We start from the raw sequence: 20,164 nt of genomic DNA, 5'->3' as shown, positions 1-20,164 counted from the left end.
CCCTTGTCAAAACCATGACATAAAAACGTGACTGGCACAGATCCGCTAGGCTTGGGTAGGCAGCCAGCAGCTGGATGTATTGGTTGAATCCAGGCTGAGCTGGGGGCAGACACAGGCTTGGTGACTTTCTGAAAGGAAAGGATTCATGCTGCATTGTTGTGGCAGCTCAAGGACTGCCTTCTACCTGTGTGCTGGTGCACTGATTCTTTTGATTCACAGCATACTGAGACAAGTGCCGTTCTGTCTTTCACTTATGACCTTAAATACTTTGTAAGAGTGAAGACTCTCTCAGTAGCACCTGGATCTGTGGCTGTGGGGCAGCTTTAGGCTCTTTATCTGCTGCAGCCTGCGTAGTACAGTGCGTACTTGACTCTCGGTGGCCTTCCAGGTTTTCACGTGTTCTGCTGCTGCACGCCACTGGCCTGATACGTGTGCCTGATTCCTTGCAGGGTCCACAAGCTCCTCACTCTGCGAGCACTGGGTCAGCCGTCTTCCTGGTAGCAAGCAGCCCAGCATTGCTTCGGCAGCATCGTCGCGGCGCACATCTCTGGCTTCCCTCTCGGAATCGGTAGAGCTGACTGGGGAGAGGAGTGAAGATGATGGTGTGTATCAGCACTGCTGTGCCTGGGAGTCCTGGGCCACCAGAATTTTACAAGATCCCCACTGAAAGAGCTGCCAATACATAGTCACAAGGGACAGTTCCTCCAGCAGCTGGGGAGGCAGGCACCGTGTCATGGGGGGCAAATGGGTTCTGGCACCGGCAAGCTTTTCTCTGGTGTGAAAGCATGGAGGAGAGCAGGGCAAGAACTTTAAGGATCCTTTCAAAGACAGAGAATGCTGTCAATTAAATGTCTCAATTGAGAGCTCTTTATACTTTTGTTTTTTTCTGGGTTTCACTACAGCACTTTTGCAGGGAGGCTGATGTGTCCCTACAGCTTAGCATGTGTATTGATTGTCTGCTGGAGGCAGCTGCTCCCAAGGAGGTGTGGAAACATGCAAATGCACTTGTGTGTGCAAATAACTGTTTGGCTCCTGGCTCTGCCTGACTCCTCCACATCAGTGCCTTAAAACTCTTGAAATTGTGGAGCTTCAAGGGTCACTCTGAGCTTTCCGGAACAGGTAGAGTGGTGTCCGTGCAGCAGTGCTGTGACAACTGTCAGATCTAGCCATGGCAGTCACATTTCTAAATGCTTATTGTTGTACTTTGTAAGCACAAATACATCACTGTAGGTACAGAGGCAGGATTCCTACTTTGCACTTTACTGGATGGTATGGGAGAACATTCTTTCATATAGAAAAATGTATTTCTGTGAGGGCTATCATAGTTGGTGAACTCATTGCTAGTTTCAAGGACTTCCTGTATTTGGTCTCCTGCTACTCAAGGGTAAGAGGAAAATCTGGATTTTCAGTTACAAGCTTCACAGGGTTACTTCTGGGAGACCTCTAGCAAATAGCAGTTGTTGAATCCCTTGTTCAGCTTTCATGCGAAAAGCTGTGCCTACAGCAGGCATAAAGAGGCACGTGGTGTGAGGTGGGTGGGCTGCCTGCCTGTTGTAGGAGAATAGGTCTGTGGGATGAACTGGTGGCAAGCTGGGCTTTCAGACTGAGGATGTTACTTTCTTTCTCTGCAGGAGGATTTTCAACTCGTCCCTTTGTAAGGAGTGTCCAGCGTCAGAGCCTGTCATCCAGATCTTCTGTCACCAGCCCCCTGGCAGTGAGTGAAAATGGTGTCAGGCCCTCATGGTCACTCTCTGCAAAACTGCAGTGGCGCTCCAACTCTCCATCCCGCTTCTCTGGAGATTCCCCTGTACATACCTCTTCTTCCACACTGGAGAAGATCGGGGAGGCTGCTGATGATAAAGTGTCCATCTCTTGCTTCGGCAGCCTGAGGAATCTCTCTAGCAGCTACTTGGAGCCTTGTGACGGCAGTCGGCGGGAGCACAGGACGCCTCGCAGGGCCCCCCTGGCTGTCATGGAAGGGGCATTCAGGGAAGAGTCTGTCATAAGGACATCTAGCTCAGATCTTTCTGATGGGTGTGGTAAAAGCTCTGTACAGCTGGACAGGAACCATCCTGCTTTGGACCCTTTTGATAACAACAATCAAATCGCCTTTGTTGATCAGAGTGACTCTGTGGACAGCTCTCCAGTCAAGGAGGTGAAAGCCCCTAGCGGGATGGGGCTGGCTGCAGAGAAAGCAGGCGGCACCCCTAAGAAGGTTCACAGCTCCAAGGGAGTTTCTGAGCCAGATAAAAGTTTGAGGAAGGGAAGGACAGTCTTATCTACCCAAGAGACCAAAGTCTCTCACTCTTCTCCTCCGCTAAGGAGTTCCCAGAAAGTTTCCCGGTCTAGAAGTAAGGCGGACTCCTCTAGGGCCAGTGGGCGACATGCATCTCCTGCTCCCTCTCAGGCTAGGAAGGACCATAGCGCAAAGGCCCTTGAGGTGGCTGTCCCATCGGCTCAACAGAAGCAAAAGTCAGGTTCTCCATCCTCCGTTGCTGCCAAGAAAACCCCTTCAGGCTCATTGACTAAGGGTTCTTCTGCTGGGAGGAGCCGGACTTCAGACCGAAGCCTCAGTAGGGAGGGTTCTAAGATAAGTCTGGGGTCAGATAAAACGAGTGTTACCAGCAGTTCGAGAACGAGCTCCCCACGGATAAGCCACTCTAGGAGTGACAGCAGGGCAGTAGACAGTAAGCATGTGCGGAGCTCCTCGATGGCCAACCTGCGGTCTCCAAATGTTGGTGTGCGCTCTGGTTTGAAGAGGGACAGCAAGTCAGAAGAGAAAGGATTGTCTTTCTTTAAATCAGCCTTAAGGCAGAAGGAGACCCGGAGGTCAGCAGACCTGGGAAAGACAACAATGCTCTCCAAAAAGGCAGCAAGTGGCAGTTCCAAGTCTGGCAGTAAGAACGTACCAGAAGACAAATCGGAGAAAGGTGTTGTCCCACCAGCCTCTCAAATCCATGCCAATGTTACTGCAAAAGAAAAACATGTCCCAAAAGATGCCACACCCAACAAACATTCTCTACTATCCAGTCGCAAGTCCAAGTCTTCCCAGATAGATCCCGGAGTCCAGTCTCCTCCTCCCAGTGGCAAGCTGCCTGCTGACAAGCCGCTGAAGAAGGTACCTTCCAGCATGCAGGTGTCTGTACGGCCTTCTTTGGAACCCGAGTGAAATGCTGCAATCCAGGTGTCTTTTCTGCTGAGAAGCTAATTTATTCTGAGCTCTTGTTTTGTTTTTGTTCATGTGCCTAATGTCTGTTTTGAGGAGAAGTTAACTGCAAGTTGTCAAAGCGCCTTTTGATTCTGCCATCAAACCAAATAGCCACAGGCAGCCAGCACTGATGTGAGTAGCGTAGCTGGAGTCGAGCGAGAATGCAGCTGTCTCAGAGCACTTGGACAGGAGTCTCTTCATAGAAAATGCAACAACCTTCAGATGCGAGGTTTGAAATCTGAACCCCAGTTGTACTGACACGAGTGTGCTTTGTTAGAGCTGTGAACTGATATTCCTTTGGTCTTGTTCTGAGCAGGCTGTGTCCATGCTGGTGTATGGCCTTGCTCTGAGCTGTGGAGGACACGAAGGAAAGCAGAGAGACTGACGCTTCTTTATGTTCTCTCTCAACCCTCTCTCCCTGCTCCACTCCATTTTCAAGCTTTCTAAAGGGCAATATTTTAACACTAATGTTGTTTCTCAGGTATATGCTCAGCCAGTATAGGAGGGACTAGCATTAGTGGGTGGAGAGAAAGGTACCTGTGTGTCTGTGTGTGCACGTGTCTGTAATAGATCTCATTTTTGCATTCCAACAGCAGAGAGTTTGAGTTTTTTCATTAAATGTAACCTGCATTTTTTGTTTCTCTGTCTTATGAAGAGTTCTACTCTGTGCATACCTAAGGTGACCTCTACCCTGTCCTCTCTAATTACTTTCTTGCTTCTGAAACACTATGCTAAGCGACAGGAGAACTTGTTGAGCAGCAGCTGGTTGCCAGCTTGTACCTGTGGAGCGCACCAGGCAGGAGATGGTTGCAGGGCTGTAGGAGAGCTGTCTTCATGCCTGGAATGGCAGCGATGCTGTTAGAACGCATGTTCAAACGCCTGAGAAGCAGCACTTCCTCATGTGCTCAGGTGCTTAATCGTAGTGATGTGAATAGAACATCGTTATCTATAGGAGTAATGTTTAGATAAGCCAAGTGTCTTCTTGTCTCCTCTGCCTTCTTGGAGCATGCTTTGACCAAGCCCCTTTGTGCGGTTGGAGGGGTTGTATCACAATATCGTGGAGCAGTTTTCACCTTCTCCAGAGCGCTCTGCATTCCTTCCTTGGGCGCGTTGCTTGCCTTCCCCGGCAGGTTTGGCCTCACTTGTCTGAGCGCAGCGATCCCCACTCTTGTTGGGGCTCTATCAGGGTTAAAACACTACAGCTAGTTACGTCGTTGTTTACATGCCCTTCTTACAGGGGAGGTTCCTCGAGTTCTTGGAGATTCCTCTTAAAAGGTGGATTCCTCAAGTCCTTTTGTATACATGTGGTGGAATCTTTCTTTTTTAATTTAATGTATTTTTATCAATGTGCTGCTTACCCTTTCTGTATGGCAGCAGTCTGGTGTGTGGGTCCTGATGCGTTGTGTGTTGAGTGTGCTTATCTTCTGAATGAGGTCTTTGCCCATCCCACGGCTGTGTTTGGCAAAACTCCTCCAGGCTTAGCTTATGGGCAGACCTCTTTGTAACATCCTTCTAGTTGCGGTAGCAAACAGCCCTCAAACAAGTAGTTGCTCGGAGCTGCTCTGTTCCAGCTCCTCTCTCGAGTGGCTGTGCTGACAGCCCTGCAGGAAGCCTTGCCTCTAGGTCTGCCAGGCATTTTGCTGCTCCGCGATCACGTTTTGTGCTCTGCTTGTAAGCACAGCTCTGCAGAGCAGTGTTGTGAGGGTGGCTGACACCTTGGGGAACAGGCAGCGTGTGTGGAGCTGAGGGGATGAGCCCATCTGCAGCACAGCCCCTGCTCTGCCCCACGGCGTGCAACCCCCTGTGCAAGCCACAGCAATGCCCATGGAGCGGAACGACAGGATGCCGGCCTCTATGCCTGGGTCTGTGTTTTTAAACCAGACTGTGACGTATTCCTGATGCGTTTCTTGCCCCAGGTATTGTTTCAGTCTCACTTGTTACAGCAGCAAGAAGCAGAGGTTGCATCGCTTGCTTCTTAAACATATGACTTTGATTATTCTTGGATTATGTTTTACTCTATCCAGCAGAGCAGATAAGGCTTGCTTCGTGCTGTAGTACTTAAATTACTACCTGAAATGTTGATGTTGATGTATTTGTTTAAGGTTTTATCTGTATTAAGGTCTTGCACTGTGTTAGTTCTTCTCTTCTAACAGCTCCTCAAGCGAGAATGTAATTCTGGTAGCCAGTGCTAAATCGTTCAGGGATCTTTTAATAGACAGACCCTGTGTTTCTGTGCGTTTCACCATGGGATGTTTGTGAGAGCTTATTTTTATCAAATGATATTTTCTTTTCGTGCCATCATTCACTGCAGAAGTTTAAACTCGAAGCTGGTGCATGGTTTTTTGAGGTAGTTTTGCTCCTGTATTACATGTTTGGACTGGAGGAATTTTGAAGCCATGTCCAAATCAGTGTTTTAGCTGCACCGCCAGTACAATGTGTTTGTGTTTGGGGTGTGAGAATGGTCATTTGGAGCTCCTGTCTGGACAAAAAAGGAAGTCCTGGTGCTTCAGCAGCTGATGTTAAAAGCAGTCAAACCTCTGCAAGTCATCTCTTTTTCTGTGTATTCCCCATAATTCTGTGTAGAAGTTGCTCTCAGCTTCAGCACTATCTGCTCTGCATATGCTGCCAAACTGGCTTTCATACCTGCCCCGCAAATGAGCATGGAGTGTGTGGAAGAGGCTGTACTGATAGTGTCCTCGTCTTGGAGCAGAGGAAATGCTGCTCTGCGCTGGTAGACTGCCAACACGTGGCGTTCTGGCTCAGGAGGGCTTGATTAGGGCGTTCTCAAGCAAGATGTTTTCACTTCTAAGTGTGTGAGCTGCAGTTTGTGTTGAATATGAGGCACGTGCGGGACAAATGTGTGAAAGATGCCTGTGCAGGATCGGGAACGTGCAGTCCCTAACCCGTGGCTGTGTCAGTTCTGTAACAAAGCAGTTTGGAAAGTGGCTGTTTGCTGCCACTCGGCATCTCTGCTTTTTGGTGTCATGGATTTCCAGCAGGATAGGAACTTGCTTGAGGGTTGTGGGGGTGGGTCCAGGAAACAGGAGGTGTTCTCTGTGAGTGTAAGACCAAGCCTCACTGCCGTTGAAGTCACGGCTCCATCAGCGACGTGCAGTAAATCTTTATAAAGCTGCATTTAGCTTACTGCAGGCCCTGCTTAAAGTGAGCTGGAGAAAAGCAATGTGAGGCTTCTCTACCAGCAGGCTTATTTCTTAGCCCTTTCATGTGTAGGAACTCCTGTCTGTGTGTATCACATTGTCTGGGTGTGAAGATGTGGACAGCTCTCCAGAGAGATCTTCCACGTCCTAGATATCAGTGCTGCCTCGGCTTTGTGTGTTGATCCTTGCAGCAGTGAGGCTGTCCTCAAGTAGCCATTCATATGTGGTCACCTCCTTGCTTACAATTCAGGTTTGGCTTCAGAAGCCCTTGTGCCTGTGGAGGAGGTGGGTTCTGCCATCTTCTGAAGGTTGCTGCTGCCCAGGGACCTGCCCCTGGGTGATGGCACATGGGGTCTGGAGGTCTCGTGTCTGAGCGGGATGAGCAGCACCGCTGGTCCAGGTTGGCTTTGCCAGCCACGCACAGCCGTGGTGTGGTGAGTCCGCCTGCGAGGTGAGCTGTCCCACCTAGAGGTGGTGAAGTGTGGCATCCTAGAGCTGATGACCTGGAAGCAAAAGTCCACAGGGCAGTCCCACATGGGTGAGGAATGAGGAACGCCTTCCGAGGGACAGGTCCTGCACCATCCCTGTCTCAAACAGCCCTGCGGGCTCCAAGGGGAAGCAGGCTTGAAGCCTTCTGAAGGGTTTATGATGTTCCTAGTCAGCTCTGGGTTGAACTCACCTGCATCAGCCGTGCATAACTCACACCACACCTCTGGTCTGACACTTGCTCCTGCTCCTGGAATCAGCCCTCTGTGTGCAGGAAAGCAGCGCCTTCATTCCAGTGGTTGATTCCTCCTGGAGTAACTGAAATTATTTTTACCCTTTTTGGGCTGCGTCTTTTGGGTAGTGTTTAGTAGTATATGAATTATAAGCACATTTTCAATGACGTGTGTTAAAAAGGCACCTTTTATTTGTATTAATCACATTTGATAGACAATTGGGTGCCTGCAGGTCTCTGTAACTCGTGTCTCACTTTGGGTGTATAAATTGTTAACCCTTTTGAACTTATCAAATACGGCTAAATAAAAAAAAAAGACGCTTAGGATAGATAATTAGCAGCTTAATTACAGTACACTTATTCCACTGTAAGTGCCCTCATCTGTCTTAGCTGCAGGGTTGTTTGCTTCCCAAAGCTGAAACTTGAGCATGACCAACCATTTCCTCAGTACTAAGGGCAGTTTTGCATGGCAGTTCTCTCGCTGTACCCAATGCATGCACTTACAAACTATGCAAGCGCCGTGGACGAGCCACAGCCTGTGCTTTTGGTGCTGGCGCTGCCAGGCAGAGTCTGGAGTGCGGCGCTGGGCCCGTCCTGCTTTGCGGTGCCGCCGCCTGCCAGCACATGGGAGCATGTCCCTGCGTTCCTGCTTTGTTTGCACATCTTTGATTCTTTCCTTTGCAGGATTCTGCATTACTGACAAGGCTGGAGCGTAGCGTAACGTCCAAGGGATCGGAAATGGAGAAATGAGAACAAACTGGTTTTCTGTGTTGTGTTGTTTTTCTTTTTCTGCCAGGGCAGTCCCGGTCAGCGTTCTGTCTGTAGCCTGCCATTCCCATGCCGTTTAGTGACATGTCCTACGTTTTGGGATGAGGCGGTCACCAGTAGCCGTGCAAGTGCCCAAACAAAAGTGCTTGTGTTGAATTCCTGTGCAGAGGGAGCCGTTCCTGGTGTCAGCATGTTGCCTGTACTGGTTCCGTGGCTTCTGCCTGCCGGGCTGGGCAGAGCTGTGGGGTGGCTGTGCCTCCCCTTTATGCTTCGCCAGCGTGGCTGACCTGAGCTCTCGCTGGGCTGCAGATCCTGCTGGAGTGGGTGGGCTTGCGGGGCTATAGCATGGGGCGCGGTTCCTGGCACAGGGCAGGTTGGTGAGGGCTGGTGAGCAGTGTGTTTGGGTGGTGAGAACTGTAGGTGCTGGGGCTCCTCGTGGCTGTGCCCCGTGGGACCCACCTCGCGGCACTCTGGGACTCATCACCGCTCGGTCTGGTGTCGGGCAGGTGCTTGGACCCGCTCCCCTCAGTCAGCCGGCACAGTGAGGGTTTGGAAACACACTCCAAGGAATTTTACTGTTCTCTTTTCTTTTGTGTCTGTCATTTGCCTACCAATCCAAAATAATTTGGCGGTATCTGATGTTATCGGTGGAGGGAACTGAAATTTAGTTTTAATCTGTGGTGAGATGAACGTCCAACTGGTTTTCTTAATACAAGCACCGTAAAGCACTTCCTGTTAGGAGCTTTATTTTATAAAACAGAAGTACCTGAAGACTTGTACAATACCTATGTTAGGTCTAAAGGTTTAGGGAGTCTTCTAGTTTTTAAAGGCGATAGCGCTCAATTTATCTGCCAGTAGTGTTTTTTAAAAGACACAGATTAAAACTAACTGTAAACCCAAATTCACTCCAGGCCCAGCAGCACAAACGCGTTGCAAGAAAGTTCGTGCTAGATTTGTATGGCATTTGTGCAATAAGAAACCACTTTTAGGTGCTACATTGCCTTGGGTAGTGTGACACAAGGGAGTCCGGGCTGCGAGCGGCCAGACTGTGTTCTTGTGGCCTTCCAAGTATGAATTTATACAGGTTTGCTCACCAACTGTGCCTCACCATTGGTTAAAATTGAATTTTAAGTCCTGTTGCAAACGCAGTTTCTCTTCTGGATGCAACGTCAGGTTTTACACTGGAATATCTACAGTTCTGCATGTCGCATCACTGTACACGGACCCGGGACGTGGGGCCTGCCCACCCCTTTGATATTCTTCTGTATTTTAATGTTTTTGAGCTGTACAGTATTGGAGAGCAGGCTGTCTTTACTTGGGATTGAACATTGTACCATAAATTTTAAATTATTTGAGGACAAGTGCATGAGACTGTGTCGATGCCTTTTATTATTTATTTGTATGTTTTATTATTCGAGGTGTATGCACTTTTAATATGCAGAATTTATATTTTTATGTTAAAAATCATTTTCTTTCAGAAAGAAGAGTTTGAATATGAGGAATTGGAATTAAGTGCAAAAAGGGGAATATGTAATAAAATACAATAAATTTATTACTAGGCATCATGCTTGAGTGAGCGTTTTTCCAGGTCTGCATTCTCGCCATGCTCCCTGCTCTGGCTGGGGGTCTTGGGGCTGCGCATCCTATGCCGGGGACCCCCTTTGTCTGCCAGGGTTTGTGTCCCAGTGTGCAGGGGCTGTGAGTCCTGCTGGCTGCAGGACTCTCTCCATGGGGAGCACCTCTTGAGCAGGACCCAGGGATGGCCCAGGGGGTTCAGTGCTGCTCCAGCCATGCAGCTCTGTGGCGGCTCTGCCCTCACCCCATGCAGGCACGGATGCTGGGGTTTCCCTCTGCATCCTGAGCAGGGCTTCTCGCTGCCCCTCTTGAAGCACTTACCTGTGTGCCGGGGAGGGAGAGGTGCCTGCTCCTCCCTTGCCCCCCTGATCTTGTCCCTGGTGCTTCTCTCTACACAGCCCGGCAGCCCAGATCCTGCTGGTGCTTGGCCTGGCTACCTGCTGCCAGCATATCCCAAGAGCCGCGGTGCAGGACCTGCGTGGAGCCCTTCTGCGCTGGTGAGTTTGGTCCGTGAGCCCTGTGGGCAGGGGGATGCGATCTGGTTCCTCTTTGGGGTTTGGATGCTCGTACCTGGCCAGACAGAGGTAGAGTGTCTCCTGCCCACCCCATCATACCTGCACATCTGGGTCAGCCTCTCTGTTCCTGCCCCCAAAGCCCTGCGGAAAGCTCAGGCCTCTGCTTGAAGGCTGTGGCTTCTTTCTGTCTGTGGGTCTCTGCATGGATTCCCATCTGCATTGGCCCCATGTCCGTGCTCCTGAAGCTGATGGATGCGAGGCCCTGGTAGGAGCATCCTTGCATCCCCCGTCATGCAGTTCTGGTGCTGACCCTGCTCCTGGTCCTCAGGCTGCTCTAGGGATGCTGCGCATGGCCCTGCTGCTTGAGGTTTGGTTCAATATTAGCCTTTTTTAATGGTTCTTTATTGGACTGAGGCTTAAACTGTGCAAGAGTGATGGTAACAGACTGTTTAATTGTGTGCCTCTCCAGCTCCGCATCCTAATTTAATACTGTTTTCCATTTAGCAGGATGTGCAGCAGTGAGAAGCAGGGAGGAGAGCATGGAATGCAGATGGGCTGTGCCTGCCAGCTGCTTGCATTGGCCCAGCAAGGAGGACGAGGAGGATGGAGCGAGGCAGGAGAGGAAAGGCTGTTGCTCCCAACTCCGCAGGGAGGAGCTCTGTCTGCGTTGGTGGCTGCATTGTCTGCAGGTGACACCATCGGCTGGGTGAGCTGTTCTGGCTGCAGCTGGTGCAGGCACGGCTCGGAACCATCCCTGTGGCTGCTGGGCTCCGGTCCGGAGGGCGAATGGGGTGTGAAATACTTTAGCAATCCAGCACATCATATTGGCTGAAGAACAGGAAGGAAAAATGGAAGATGTGGTTGGAAATACCCCTCGCCAGCTCCACTTCGGATTCTGATCTTCCTGCTTGAGTGAGCCATCAGATCGGTGCTTGTGCTTCACAAACTAGCCTTTAAATGTAGTTTTTGATTCTTAAGGTTTTTTTTCCCTTCTCCTCCCCTCCCCTATGTGCACAATTTTGTCATCTTCTTTGAGATGTTAACATCACATACTTGCCCAAACACCCAGCAGCATGAGGAGAGGGCTCCGAGCTCTGGCGTTCCTCAGGGGGGGCAGGTCCTGTTGGCCATAAGCACAGCAGGGACGAGGTATCTTGGCACATGCTGTGCTGTCTGGCTCCGATTGTCACTTTGGGGCTCTCACATGGGGATGCTGAGACATGATTCCTCGTGTACTGTGTGGGTCAGGGAGCTGTGGCTGTTGAGCTGGTGCCTTTGCTGTATTGGGCTTGGGGCAGGACGGACGAGCATTGCCCCTTCACTGGGTTTGTTTGCGAGCTGCTGCTCATGGGGCTGAGCTACTCCAGGAGCCAGTGGGGACAGAGCTATTGGGGGACAATGGAGACAGTCTCTTCTGTTTTATTCTGGCCAGTCCTGGGTAAGGCACTTTTGCAGTATGCTTTTGGCATGAGGAAAAGCCTCAGCCCAGCTGCCTCCTGCCTGCAGTAGCAGCTTTTTGCCTATGGATCTTGTTGCTGTTCTCTTTCAGGGCTGTGCAATGTTGTCCCCTCTCTGGCCCTGGGGACAGTGGTGAGCTGCATGGCGCTGCATGGGACACTGACAATGTCCTTCCAAAAGAAGCAGGTTCATCTGTGCCCTGCCGAGCCAGCGGGAGCCTGGCTGGGAGCCCAGCACTGCCCTGGCAGCAGAGTACCAGCTGGAGTGAAAAGGAGGCACATAGGGGACCACACTGCCTCTTTCCAGATTGCACTGAGCTCTCTTAAACGGCAGCATTGGTGCCTGTGGTTGCGGTGATCTTGCAGCAGCCAGTGCTAGAACTGCGGCTGCCATCCAAAGGATCCCCAGCTGCACCTCCCTGGGGTGCTGGGACACCGCTCCCGGCTTCCAGAGAGGGCAGCCCCAGCCCAGGTACAGGGGTTCCTGGGGGGCTCCTACAGCTCAGGATCTGCCTCTTCTCCTGACTGGTGCATTTCCCAGCTCTGTACGTGGGGCACTTGTTGCTTCCTGCCTGCCCACGGTCCCCTAGGGCTGAGCTGCAAGGGGGTGAGAGGACGACTGGAAAACACTCAGAGAACGTTGATGTTTGTGTGATTTGATGCTATCGCCTCTTTTTGGGGGCCCTCGCGCTGCAGGGTGACACGAGGGCAGGTCTGGACCCGAGCAGTTGTTGGAAGTGGGACAGCAGGGGAGTCTGTGGCCAGGCAGGTACTCCCAGATGTCAGGCTCCTCGCCCGGGGTTACTGCCAGGCTGAGCGGGATTAGGTTCCTGCAGCAAGAGGTGTGGGTTTCTGACACTCCGGAGAGGTGGGATGGGTTCCTCCTTGTCTCCGTGTGCTGGTGTGGGGCTCGGGCTGCCAGCGTGGAGGTCCCAACGGAACCCTAGCCTGTGGGCAAACCGGAGGGGTCAAGACCCTGCTGCTGGGCTCTGAGGTGCGAGACTGGCAGTGGGCTGTGCCGAGGGTGCGGGTGATGGATGTGCGAGGTGCTGCCCGCTCCCTGCCTGCAGGCAGCCGCTGTCTGCCGCGATATTTATGAACACCCAGCTGCCCGAGAGCCAGAAGAAAACCCAATCTTGGAGGCCGTCAATAAATTATAACATATTAGGCACTGTCATCTGTACCCCTGGACTCTTAAATTTTGTTCTAATTAGAGTATCGCTTTTCCTCTCTCAGCACTTTTTCCTCTCTGCCGAGTATCGATCCTTTTTCTGTGGGGATCTGACCAACTGTTGACAATTTATGGTAACGTAAAACTGGTTCCTCTTATAGCGAAACCCAGCTTTTAATAAAACCGCTGACACCAGCCCCTCGCCGGCAGCCGAACCCGATTACCAAATGGATTTCACAGTTCAGGCAGTGCCAATGCCCTGCTTGTTTCACACATTGGGATTTTTACTGTAACGCTTAATGGTCTTTCAATCGTCATATTATTTCATAAATATGTGTGTGCCAAATTGAGAGCTTTGAGGCCGATGGGAAGCCCTCAGAGTGTTCCCAAGACCTGCTGGACGCTCACAGCTTGTGTTTGATGGTTCTTGGGGACAGCACAGGGTCGGGTGGGGTCGCTGAGGAAACCGCTCCTTCCACCTGCCAGGGGAAATGTGTGTGTAGGGGTTCATCATGTGCACAGATTGGGGATGTTTGAGAGCTGTGGTGCCCTCACATAGTACAGTGCAGTGGTACTGGTGAGAGGCTGTAGAATCATGGAATGGTTTGGGTGGAAAGGAACCGCAAAGCCCATCCAGTTCTACCCCCTGCCATGGACAGGGACACCTCCCACTGGATCAGGGGGAGTCAAAGCCCCATCCAACCTGGCCTTGAACACCTCCAGGGATGGGGCAGCCACCGCTGCTCTGGGTAACCTGGGCCAGGGCCTTCCCACCCTAACAGGAAAAAATTTCTTCCTAAGATCTCATCTCAATCTCCACTGTTTCAGCCAAAAACCGTTCCATCTTGTCCTGTCCCTGCACTCCGTGATCAAGAGCCCCTCCCTAGGCTGAGTAACCCCACCTCTCTCAGCCTGTCCTCCTATGGGAAGAGCTCCAGCCCTGGGATCATCTCTGCGGCCTCCTCTGGATTCACTCCAACAGATCTGTGTCTTTCCTGTGCTGAGGACTCCGCAGAGTGGAGCAGGGTGGCAGAATCCACTCCCTCACGTTGCTGGTCCCACCACTTTAGATGCAGCGCAGGACATGGTTGGTTTCTCGGCTGCGAGCACACATTGCTGGCTCACGTTGAGCTCCTCATGCCCCAGTACTCCAAGTCCTTCTCTTTGAGATGCACTCATCAGCCTGCTAGCCCTCGGGAGCTTGTTGTGCCTTTGTGGCCATGGAGGCGGTGGCTCTTTCTTCCCTGGTTTTGCACCTACAAACCCTCTACATGAGTTGGCAAAGGCTGTAACGCCCTGGTCTCGGACCTTTCTGGTGGAGGGCTGCCTGGCAGCTGGAGCTGGTGGGGCATCGTTGCCCTCGAGCTGGGGGACCTTGTCCAGCCTCTGGGCTTGTTCCCTCCAGACGCCACTGCCTGGTGGGAACTTGGTCCCTCTGAGCCCTGGGGCTGCTTGTGCTGCTGCCGGGGGATGGGGCTGAGCCGTGCCCCAGTGTCTGCTCCGTAGGCAGGGGGAGGCAGCAGGCGTGTGTGCAGAGCGCAGCTGCTGCCATGGATCAGGCGATTTTGGGGTTCGCTCTCTTGTTGTCTCTTTGCCCCCTGGTGCTGGTCCTGCCACCCCTTCCGCTGGCTGCTGGAGCAGGTCATCCAGGCACCGCATGGCCACTTTTCCATATTAGTTTCTGTCCAGTAGAAAAAATAACAAGAAACTGCATGTCTAACATAATGACCGGAATTTCTTAATAAGCGGGTGGGGGTGAGTGGCTGTGCTTCCATTCGGCCTGAGCCAAACTGTGATGAATTGATCTTTCCTGAAGGTATTGAATATTTCTCAAACTATTCATCAGCTCCACGACAAATCCCCCTGTCAGCCCTCGCTGACACCCAATTTTAAACACCTCTGCCAGGCCCTGGTACGGAGGAAGGGCTGCTTAGGAAGCAGGGACCTTATCATTTTTTAATGCAATGCAGTTCCTGGGCTGATGGAATATTTATAACGAAGGCGTTATTTACCAAACAAGCCTGAGTGTTTGCAGGAACCCCTGGTTGGGGGGATAACCCAGGCATCTCCCGCACCCCTTTCCTTGGTGGCTGAGGATGCTCTGGTCCCAGACACCGCAGGACCTTGGTCCCTAACACGCCCCTGCCTGGAGCTGGGTCTCGTTGCTGCGGATGATGAGGAGCCCGTGACCAGGGAGCAGGGACAGGGATGGCAGGGGTCCTGCTATGAGTGGTGGTCTTGGACCCCAGGAAACCTCCAAGCCCTCTCACTCATCCTCACCCCAGCTCCCCCAGCCCCTCTGCTGCTCTCCTCTGTCAACGAATGCCGGTGGCTTTGCAGGTCGAGGCTGATTATGTATTCCCAGACCTGTGTGTCGTTGTCCTGCTGGCTCAGCCGTGGCAGGGGCACAGGGTCCCTGGGATGGGTGACACGGTGGCATCCGGTGCTGACAGCCCAGCTCCTGCTCCAGGACCATGTCATTCCCTGCATATCCCGCTCCTCCCAGCCCTCTCTCACCCAGGCTGGAAGCGCCGTCTCTGTGTGACAAGTGCTGTTGGTTTGTTCTGGGTGTCACCAACACCATAACATCTGCTCTCCCTGCCGTTTGCTTCCATCTAATTCTTTTTTTTATTGCTATGAGTTTAAATTGCCTGAGAATCTATTAGATTGCTCTTTCCCTGCGGTTCACGTGTGTGTAGATGTGAACAAACCGCACAGTTAGCGGTGCTCACACGCGCTCTCGCTCCCTTTTCTAATCTGAATGAAGCCGACTCCCTGGAGAACTGTCGCATTTCCTAACGACCTTAATGAGTTTCCATCGCTGGGGTCAGATTATCTGGAGAGTCTGGAGGAGGCTCTGCCACTGCTCCGTTCCGATAGCTTCGTACTTCACGTAGTAAATAAAGCTGAGTTTGATGGCTCTGCCTGTGCCCGCGATGAATTCATTTTCCCCTTTAATAGGCAGGCGTGTGCACGCTGCAAAGCAATCCCCGAAGCCTGTGTGACGTTCTTTAAGCATTTTAATATTTTGCAAATGATTTATCATTGGTAGTGAGCAGATGATGCACTCCACTTCAGGGCTCTGGATTATCCATTAAAGCCCACGCGCAAGAGGCATCAGCAAATGACAAAGTGCTGCAGAGCACGGGGAGAACAACTTATCTGTTGTTTTACAGGAGGGGTCAGCAGCCTCCACCACAGCTCGGGAGATAACGCCCTCCTGCTCACCGCTCTAATGACGTTGGTAAATATCTGCCGTGCGGGGGTCCTGTGCAGGCGCTGATCCTGCCCCTGTGCTGCCTTTGGAAGCTTCAGCCATGGAACCAGAGCTCATTTTGTGCCTGGTTAAGAGCAGAGAGTGATGCTGATGCACTTCCACTGCTGGAGGAGTTCATGGGCTGTGATATCATACCTCAGGGCTCTCTGTGCTCCAAGGAATATGGAAGATGTGTGCTTTATTTATTTATGAAGCAATTCTTGTGGTGGGGCAGGGTGTATGCACACACGTGTGTGGCAGGGCTGAGCCTGGGGTGCTCTGTGCCTGCCCAGGGGGCTCACTAGGTAGGGGGTTGTGTTTGTGAGGGTGTGCGTGTGTGTGTGCATGTGTGCATCGCTGCTGCTGAGAGGTGCCCATGTCCCGGGCAGCCTGTGCTGCCTGCTGGCCCCATTGCTCCAAGATGCTGAGCAGCGCGCTCAACACTGGGGATCTGTGGCAGCTCTGCCCTGGGCTGGCAAAGCCACAGCCAAGGCTAGTGCCAGCCTGCTCCGTGGCTGGTGGATCTGCTGCTGGAAAAGGCCTTGCTCTGCTCTTGCCTGGGGCCCTGGGGCGCATGGAGCTCAAACAGGTAGGATAGGCATGGGGATGGAGAGCTGCTCTGTCACATTTGGAAAAGACCGGCGTAGGATTTCAGGGCTCAGGGCTCACGCTGGGTGCCCCTTGGAGCTGAGAGCAGAACTGCAAGCATGCAGTGGAACACCGGGCAGACGCTGGCGTGGCGTGACACTACATGCTGTGACACATGCAGTGATGCAGCAGCCGGCCCTGCACCCTGGCTGCTCCATCCTGCACAGGATCCACAGCACGAGGCGTCACCCATGGGTGCCTGAGTATCCACTGCTCCCCTGCAAAGCTGCAGCAGAAGCTCCCCTGCTGCTCTCCCCTCCCTGCACACCCCGTTGCGCTCAGCATCGCGGCTGTGGCACACGTAGCCCTCTGCCCCCTCAGCACTGGCTGTGCCCCTCTCTCCTATGTTCTGCAGTCTGTGCTGCCCATCCCCGTGTGGCACAGGGGCCGTGTGGGACTGCGTGGGCGCAGGGTGCTGGTGGCAGCAGGACGTGTCCCTGGCCATGAGCACATCCCGTGTGTGGGGTGCAGCGGCGAGGTGGGACCCTCGCTGCCCTTGGGGTGTGGAGGGTTTGCGTGCTGCCGCATCACTGTGCAGCTTCATTACTGTGAAGTGAATGCTGGTTACTGGGTTGGGAGTTCCATCACTTGAACGTTTCCTCTCAGCCCCCGAAACCAACTTCAGCCCAAACTTATTACCTGGCAAATAAATAAAAGTGCAGGTTTATTTTGCCTCCTTGTTCATCAGAAAGGAAGGAAAATGTAAGCAAAATATTAAAAATAAAATAAACTCAGTTTTACTTTAATTGACCTTTGATTTTTAACTTAATACCTTCCCCATGTTGCTGCTTCAACCTTTAATTTCTCTTGGTGAAGTGGCTGTGTTCAATGATTCATTCTGTCCCGAGGCAAAGCACACACTGTAATTGGTTTTTAACTTCCTGGAATGTCAAAGCCAGGATTGAAATTTTACGTATCACACCACCAATTCAATACTGGCTTTAATAATAATGTTGCAGAAAGGAAGGCAGATTTACAGCTGTAGAAAAATGTAATCAAATTTTGAGCCAGAATGCAATAAGTCCAAATGCTAGTTTTCATTTGGAAGCTTGTTAGATAAATGCGGTATCACCTGAGCAGTTCCCAGATGATTCCTGCCACGTGGAGCTGTGGCAGGGGCTGCCCTGGGTGCAGGGGGCGCGTAGGGTCTCCCCAACGCTCCCCATCCTGCATCCCAGGAGAAGGCGATGGGATATGAGTGCATGGGAGCAGCTCTCAATGGCATTTGCCCGAGTGTCCTCCCCGGAACGGAGCCGTGTGGCAGCCGGGGTTGCTGACCCGTGCGTGGGCGATGCCAGGGTGGTCACTGCGGTGCCGATGCCAGCCTCCCCACAGGGCTGCAGGGGAGGACACCCCTAATGCATCGCAAATGTCAGATGAGGAATTGATTTCGGCCAATTAATGTCTGATAAAAATTAATAACGCTTCTCTCCCTTTCTTATTACCAAATGACCTCCAGCCATCCATTAGTTTAACAGACGATATGCGAATGTTCAGCATGGCTAACGACTCCGGATTAAACCCACTGACACCTAATCCATCAGCGCGCTCCTGCTCGGCAGTGCCCATTACACCTCGGTCCCATCCATCCCCTCCCTGGTTTCTCACGCCACCTCTTGCCCTGCTCCTGGAGCCCTTGCCAGGAGGTAGCCCTGGGGATGCTGCACACGGTGTCCTCTCAGCCTCTCCTTGCTCCGTCTGAAGCCACTTGTGCTGGACCAGACCCCACTTCACTCAGCAGCCTGGTGCCATCGGTGGGGCCGGGACCCCACAGCCCCATGGTGCCTTGTGCTTGAGTGGTCGAGCAGCCCTGTGTCTCCGTGGGCTGCGTGTGTCTCCCCTCTCCACCACCTGCGCTGGCACTTGCAGCTCCGCTGTCCCTGCTCTCTGCTCACGCTGCCCTAAAAAGCTAACTAAGCTGAAACTATTTCCTTTCCTTAGAAGAGCCTTTAAATAATGCATCGCCCTCGCTTGCTGTTACTGAATGTTTTAAAAATCCGAGGGACTTTTCCTTCTCACTTGTGTATTTGCATCTGCTCGTTGCAGGTCTATGGATCACCCGTGGCAGGGACAGATTGCATGAGGCTTTAACTATTATGATCACAAATAGCCTGGCATTTCTTATCCCAGCAGGGCTCCAGTGCTCACATCGCATTGCATGGAGTTCCTTTGGTCCAATGCTCTCCGTCAGTTGGAGGGAGTTCACTCTCAGAGCCGTGTTCCTGGCCAGTTGAGTGGCTGCGCTTGTTTGCAACCTGAATTTCACAGGAAATTGAGTTCTCCCAGAAGGGCTAAAGATGCCATGAAACACTGGGTAAGTGTTAAACCTGCTGGAAATTCCTCCTACAATGTTCCTTCCAGACACATTTCCTTTTTCCCTGAAGTGGCAGTGCTTTGGAATCGTGTTTCCATAAGGCAGGGGCTCTCCTGGGGCTGCACCACAGCGGGTCCAGGGCTCCGTGGAGAGAGGGGAGCTGGGAGCTGCTGCTTGGTCAGGTTTTCAGACCCAGCAGTGCTTTGGGGACTGCAACGCCCGGGCCACGCTGGGCACAGGCTCCCCAGGGATTTGGGGGACTGGCAGCCCCAAGCAGGAACAACTCACTGCACACAGGCTTGCCCGGGCACCGTCTCTTTCTCCAGCCTAGTGTTTCTCCAGCTGCCACTGACACGTAGACTGAGGCTGGGAACACAATAACGTATAGCGTAACAGATGGAAATGAATCCCTAAACTCATACTGTGCCTCTTTGCATGATTGGTTTCTATTAAATTACTGCTGTGCAAACACACCGGCAGAGCCCGGTAGGTTCCTACGTTCCCAAGAGTGGAGTCTCCGTGCTGGCTGCTTCAGGACGTGTCTCCTGCAAAGAGCCACTCTTGCGGTCGTTCCCTCCTTCGCAGCGCGTTGCTTTCTGTGATGATTCAGCTTCGCGCCTTGCATTCGCTTTAAGGGATCGTTTAATATTTAAATACTTGCCAGCAGAGCTGGAGGCTTGGATCACAGCCAGGGGGGTTTCCATGCCCCACTAGCCCCCCGATATCGGCAGAGCCATGCGTAAGCATCGCCGGGGGACCAGCCCGCGCCCTGGCCGGCCCCACGGCAGCAGCGAAAGCACCGCTCTTAATGACCAAAAGCCCATCTTCAATTCTGTTTCTTCTCTTACTTCGTCTTTTAATCCTAATTACAAACAATCTTAGATGTCAGCCGGTGGAGCAGAGGAGCTAATCTGAAGTGACGGCCCAGTCATTCCTGCTGCCGCTCAGCGCTTTGGCTGCGCTGCGTGCCGGGAATGGTGGGACTGGTGCTGGCAGGGGGATCCGAGGCGTCCATCCAGCAGAGCTGCAGTGGAGAGGGGCCACAGCCCTGGTCTCTGCGAGCTGATGCTGCTGTGTCCATCAGGCTGGTGGGACCATGTTCACCAGGAGACCTGTGAGTCCTTGGGCAGCCACGAGCCGCGCAGGGTGGCTGCACCCCTGTCCGGGATGAGCTCTCCGGGCATTCCTGCCAGCTGCCTGCACTGGGGTTGTAAACTCCTCCAATGTCAGCAAAACTCTTTCCTGCAAGGGTCTGCGAAAGAGGCCTCAGCCTAATTGGTGCTATTGCCGCCGCTGCGGCTAATTCTGGTGTTTTACAGCACCAGGGCTGTGTTTCCTATTGATTTCATAGGTCTTTTTTGTACAATAAGAGGCTT

At 52.4% G+C, this 20,164-nt stretch overlaps 1 protein-coding gene across 2 annotated transcripts in view; it reads left to right on the top strand.

The window, feature by feature from the left end:
• Positions 1-9,400, top strand: part of USP31 (ubiquitin specific peptidase 31) — a 68,596-nt gene extending 59,196 nt beyond the window's left edge. For both annotated transcript variants that reach the window (XM_054080088.1, XM_009567466.2), the window contains exons 15-16: positions 450-602; positions 1,632-9,400. In XM_054080088.1, coding sequence (XP_053936063.1) covers positions 450-602; positions 1,632-3,169 — 1,691 coding nt within the window. In that variant the 3' untranslated portion in view covers positions 3,170-9,400. The remainder of the gene's footprint in view (positions 1-449; positions 603-1,631) is intronic.
• Positions 9,401-20,164: the final 10,764 nt, after the last annotated feature.

Source organism: Cuculus canorus, chromosome 15 (assembly GCF_017976375.1).
Source record: "Cuculus canorus isolate bCucCan1 chromosome 15, bCucCan1.pri, whole genome shotgun sequence".
Lineage (NCBI taxonomy): Eukaryota > Metazoa > Chordata > Aves > Cuculiformes > Cuculidae > Cuculus > Cuculus canorus.
The sequence above is the reverse complement of the archived record's forward strand: the minus strand, read 5'-3'. Positions and strand labels throughout refer to the sequence as shown.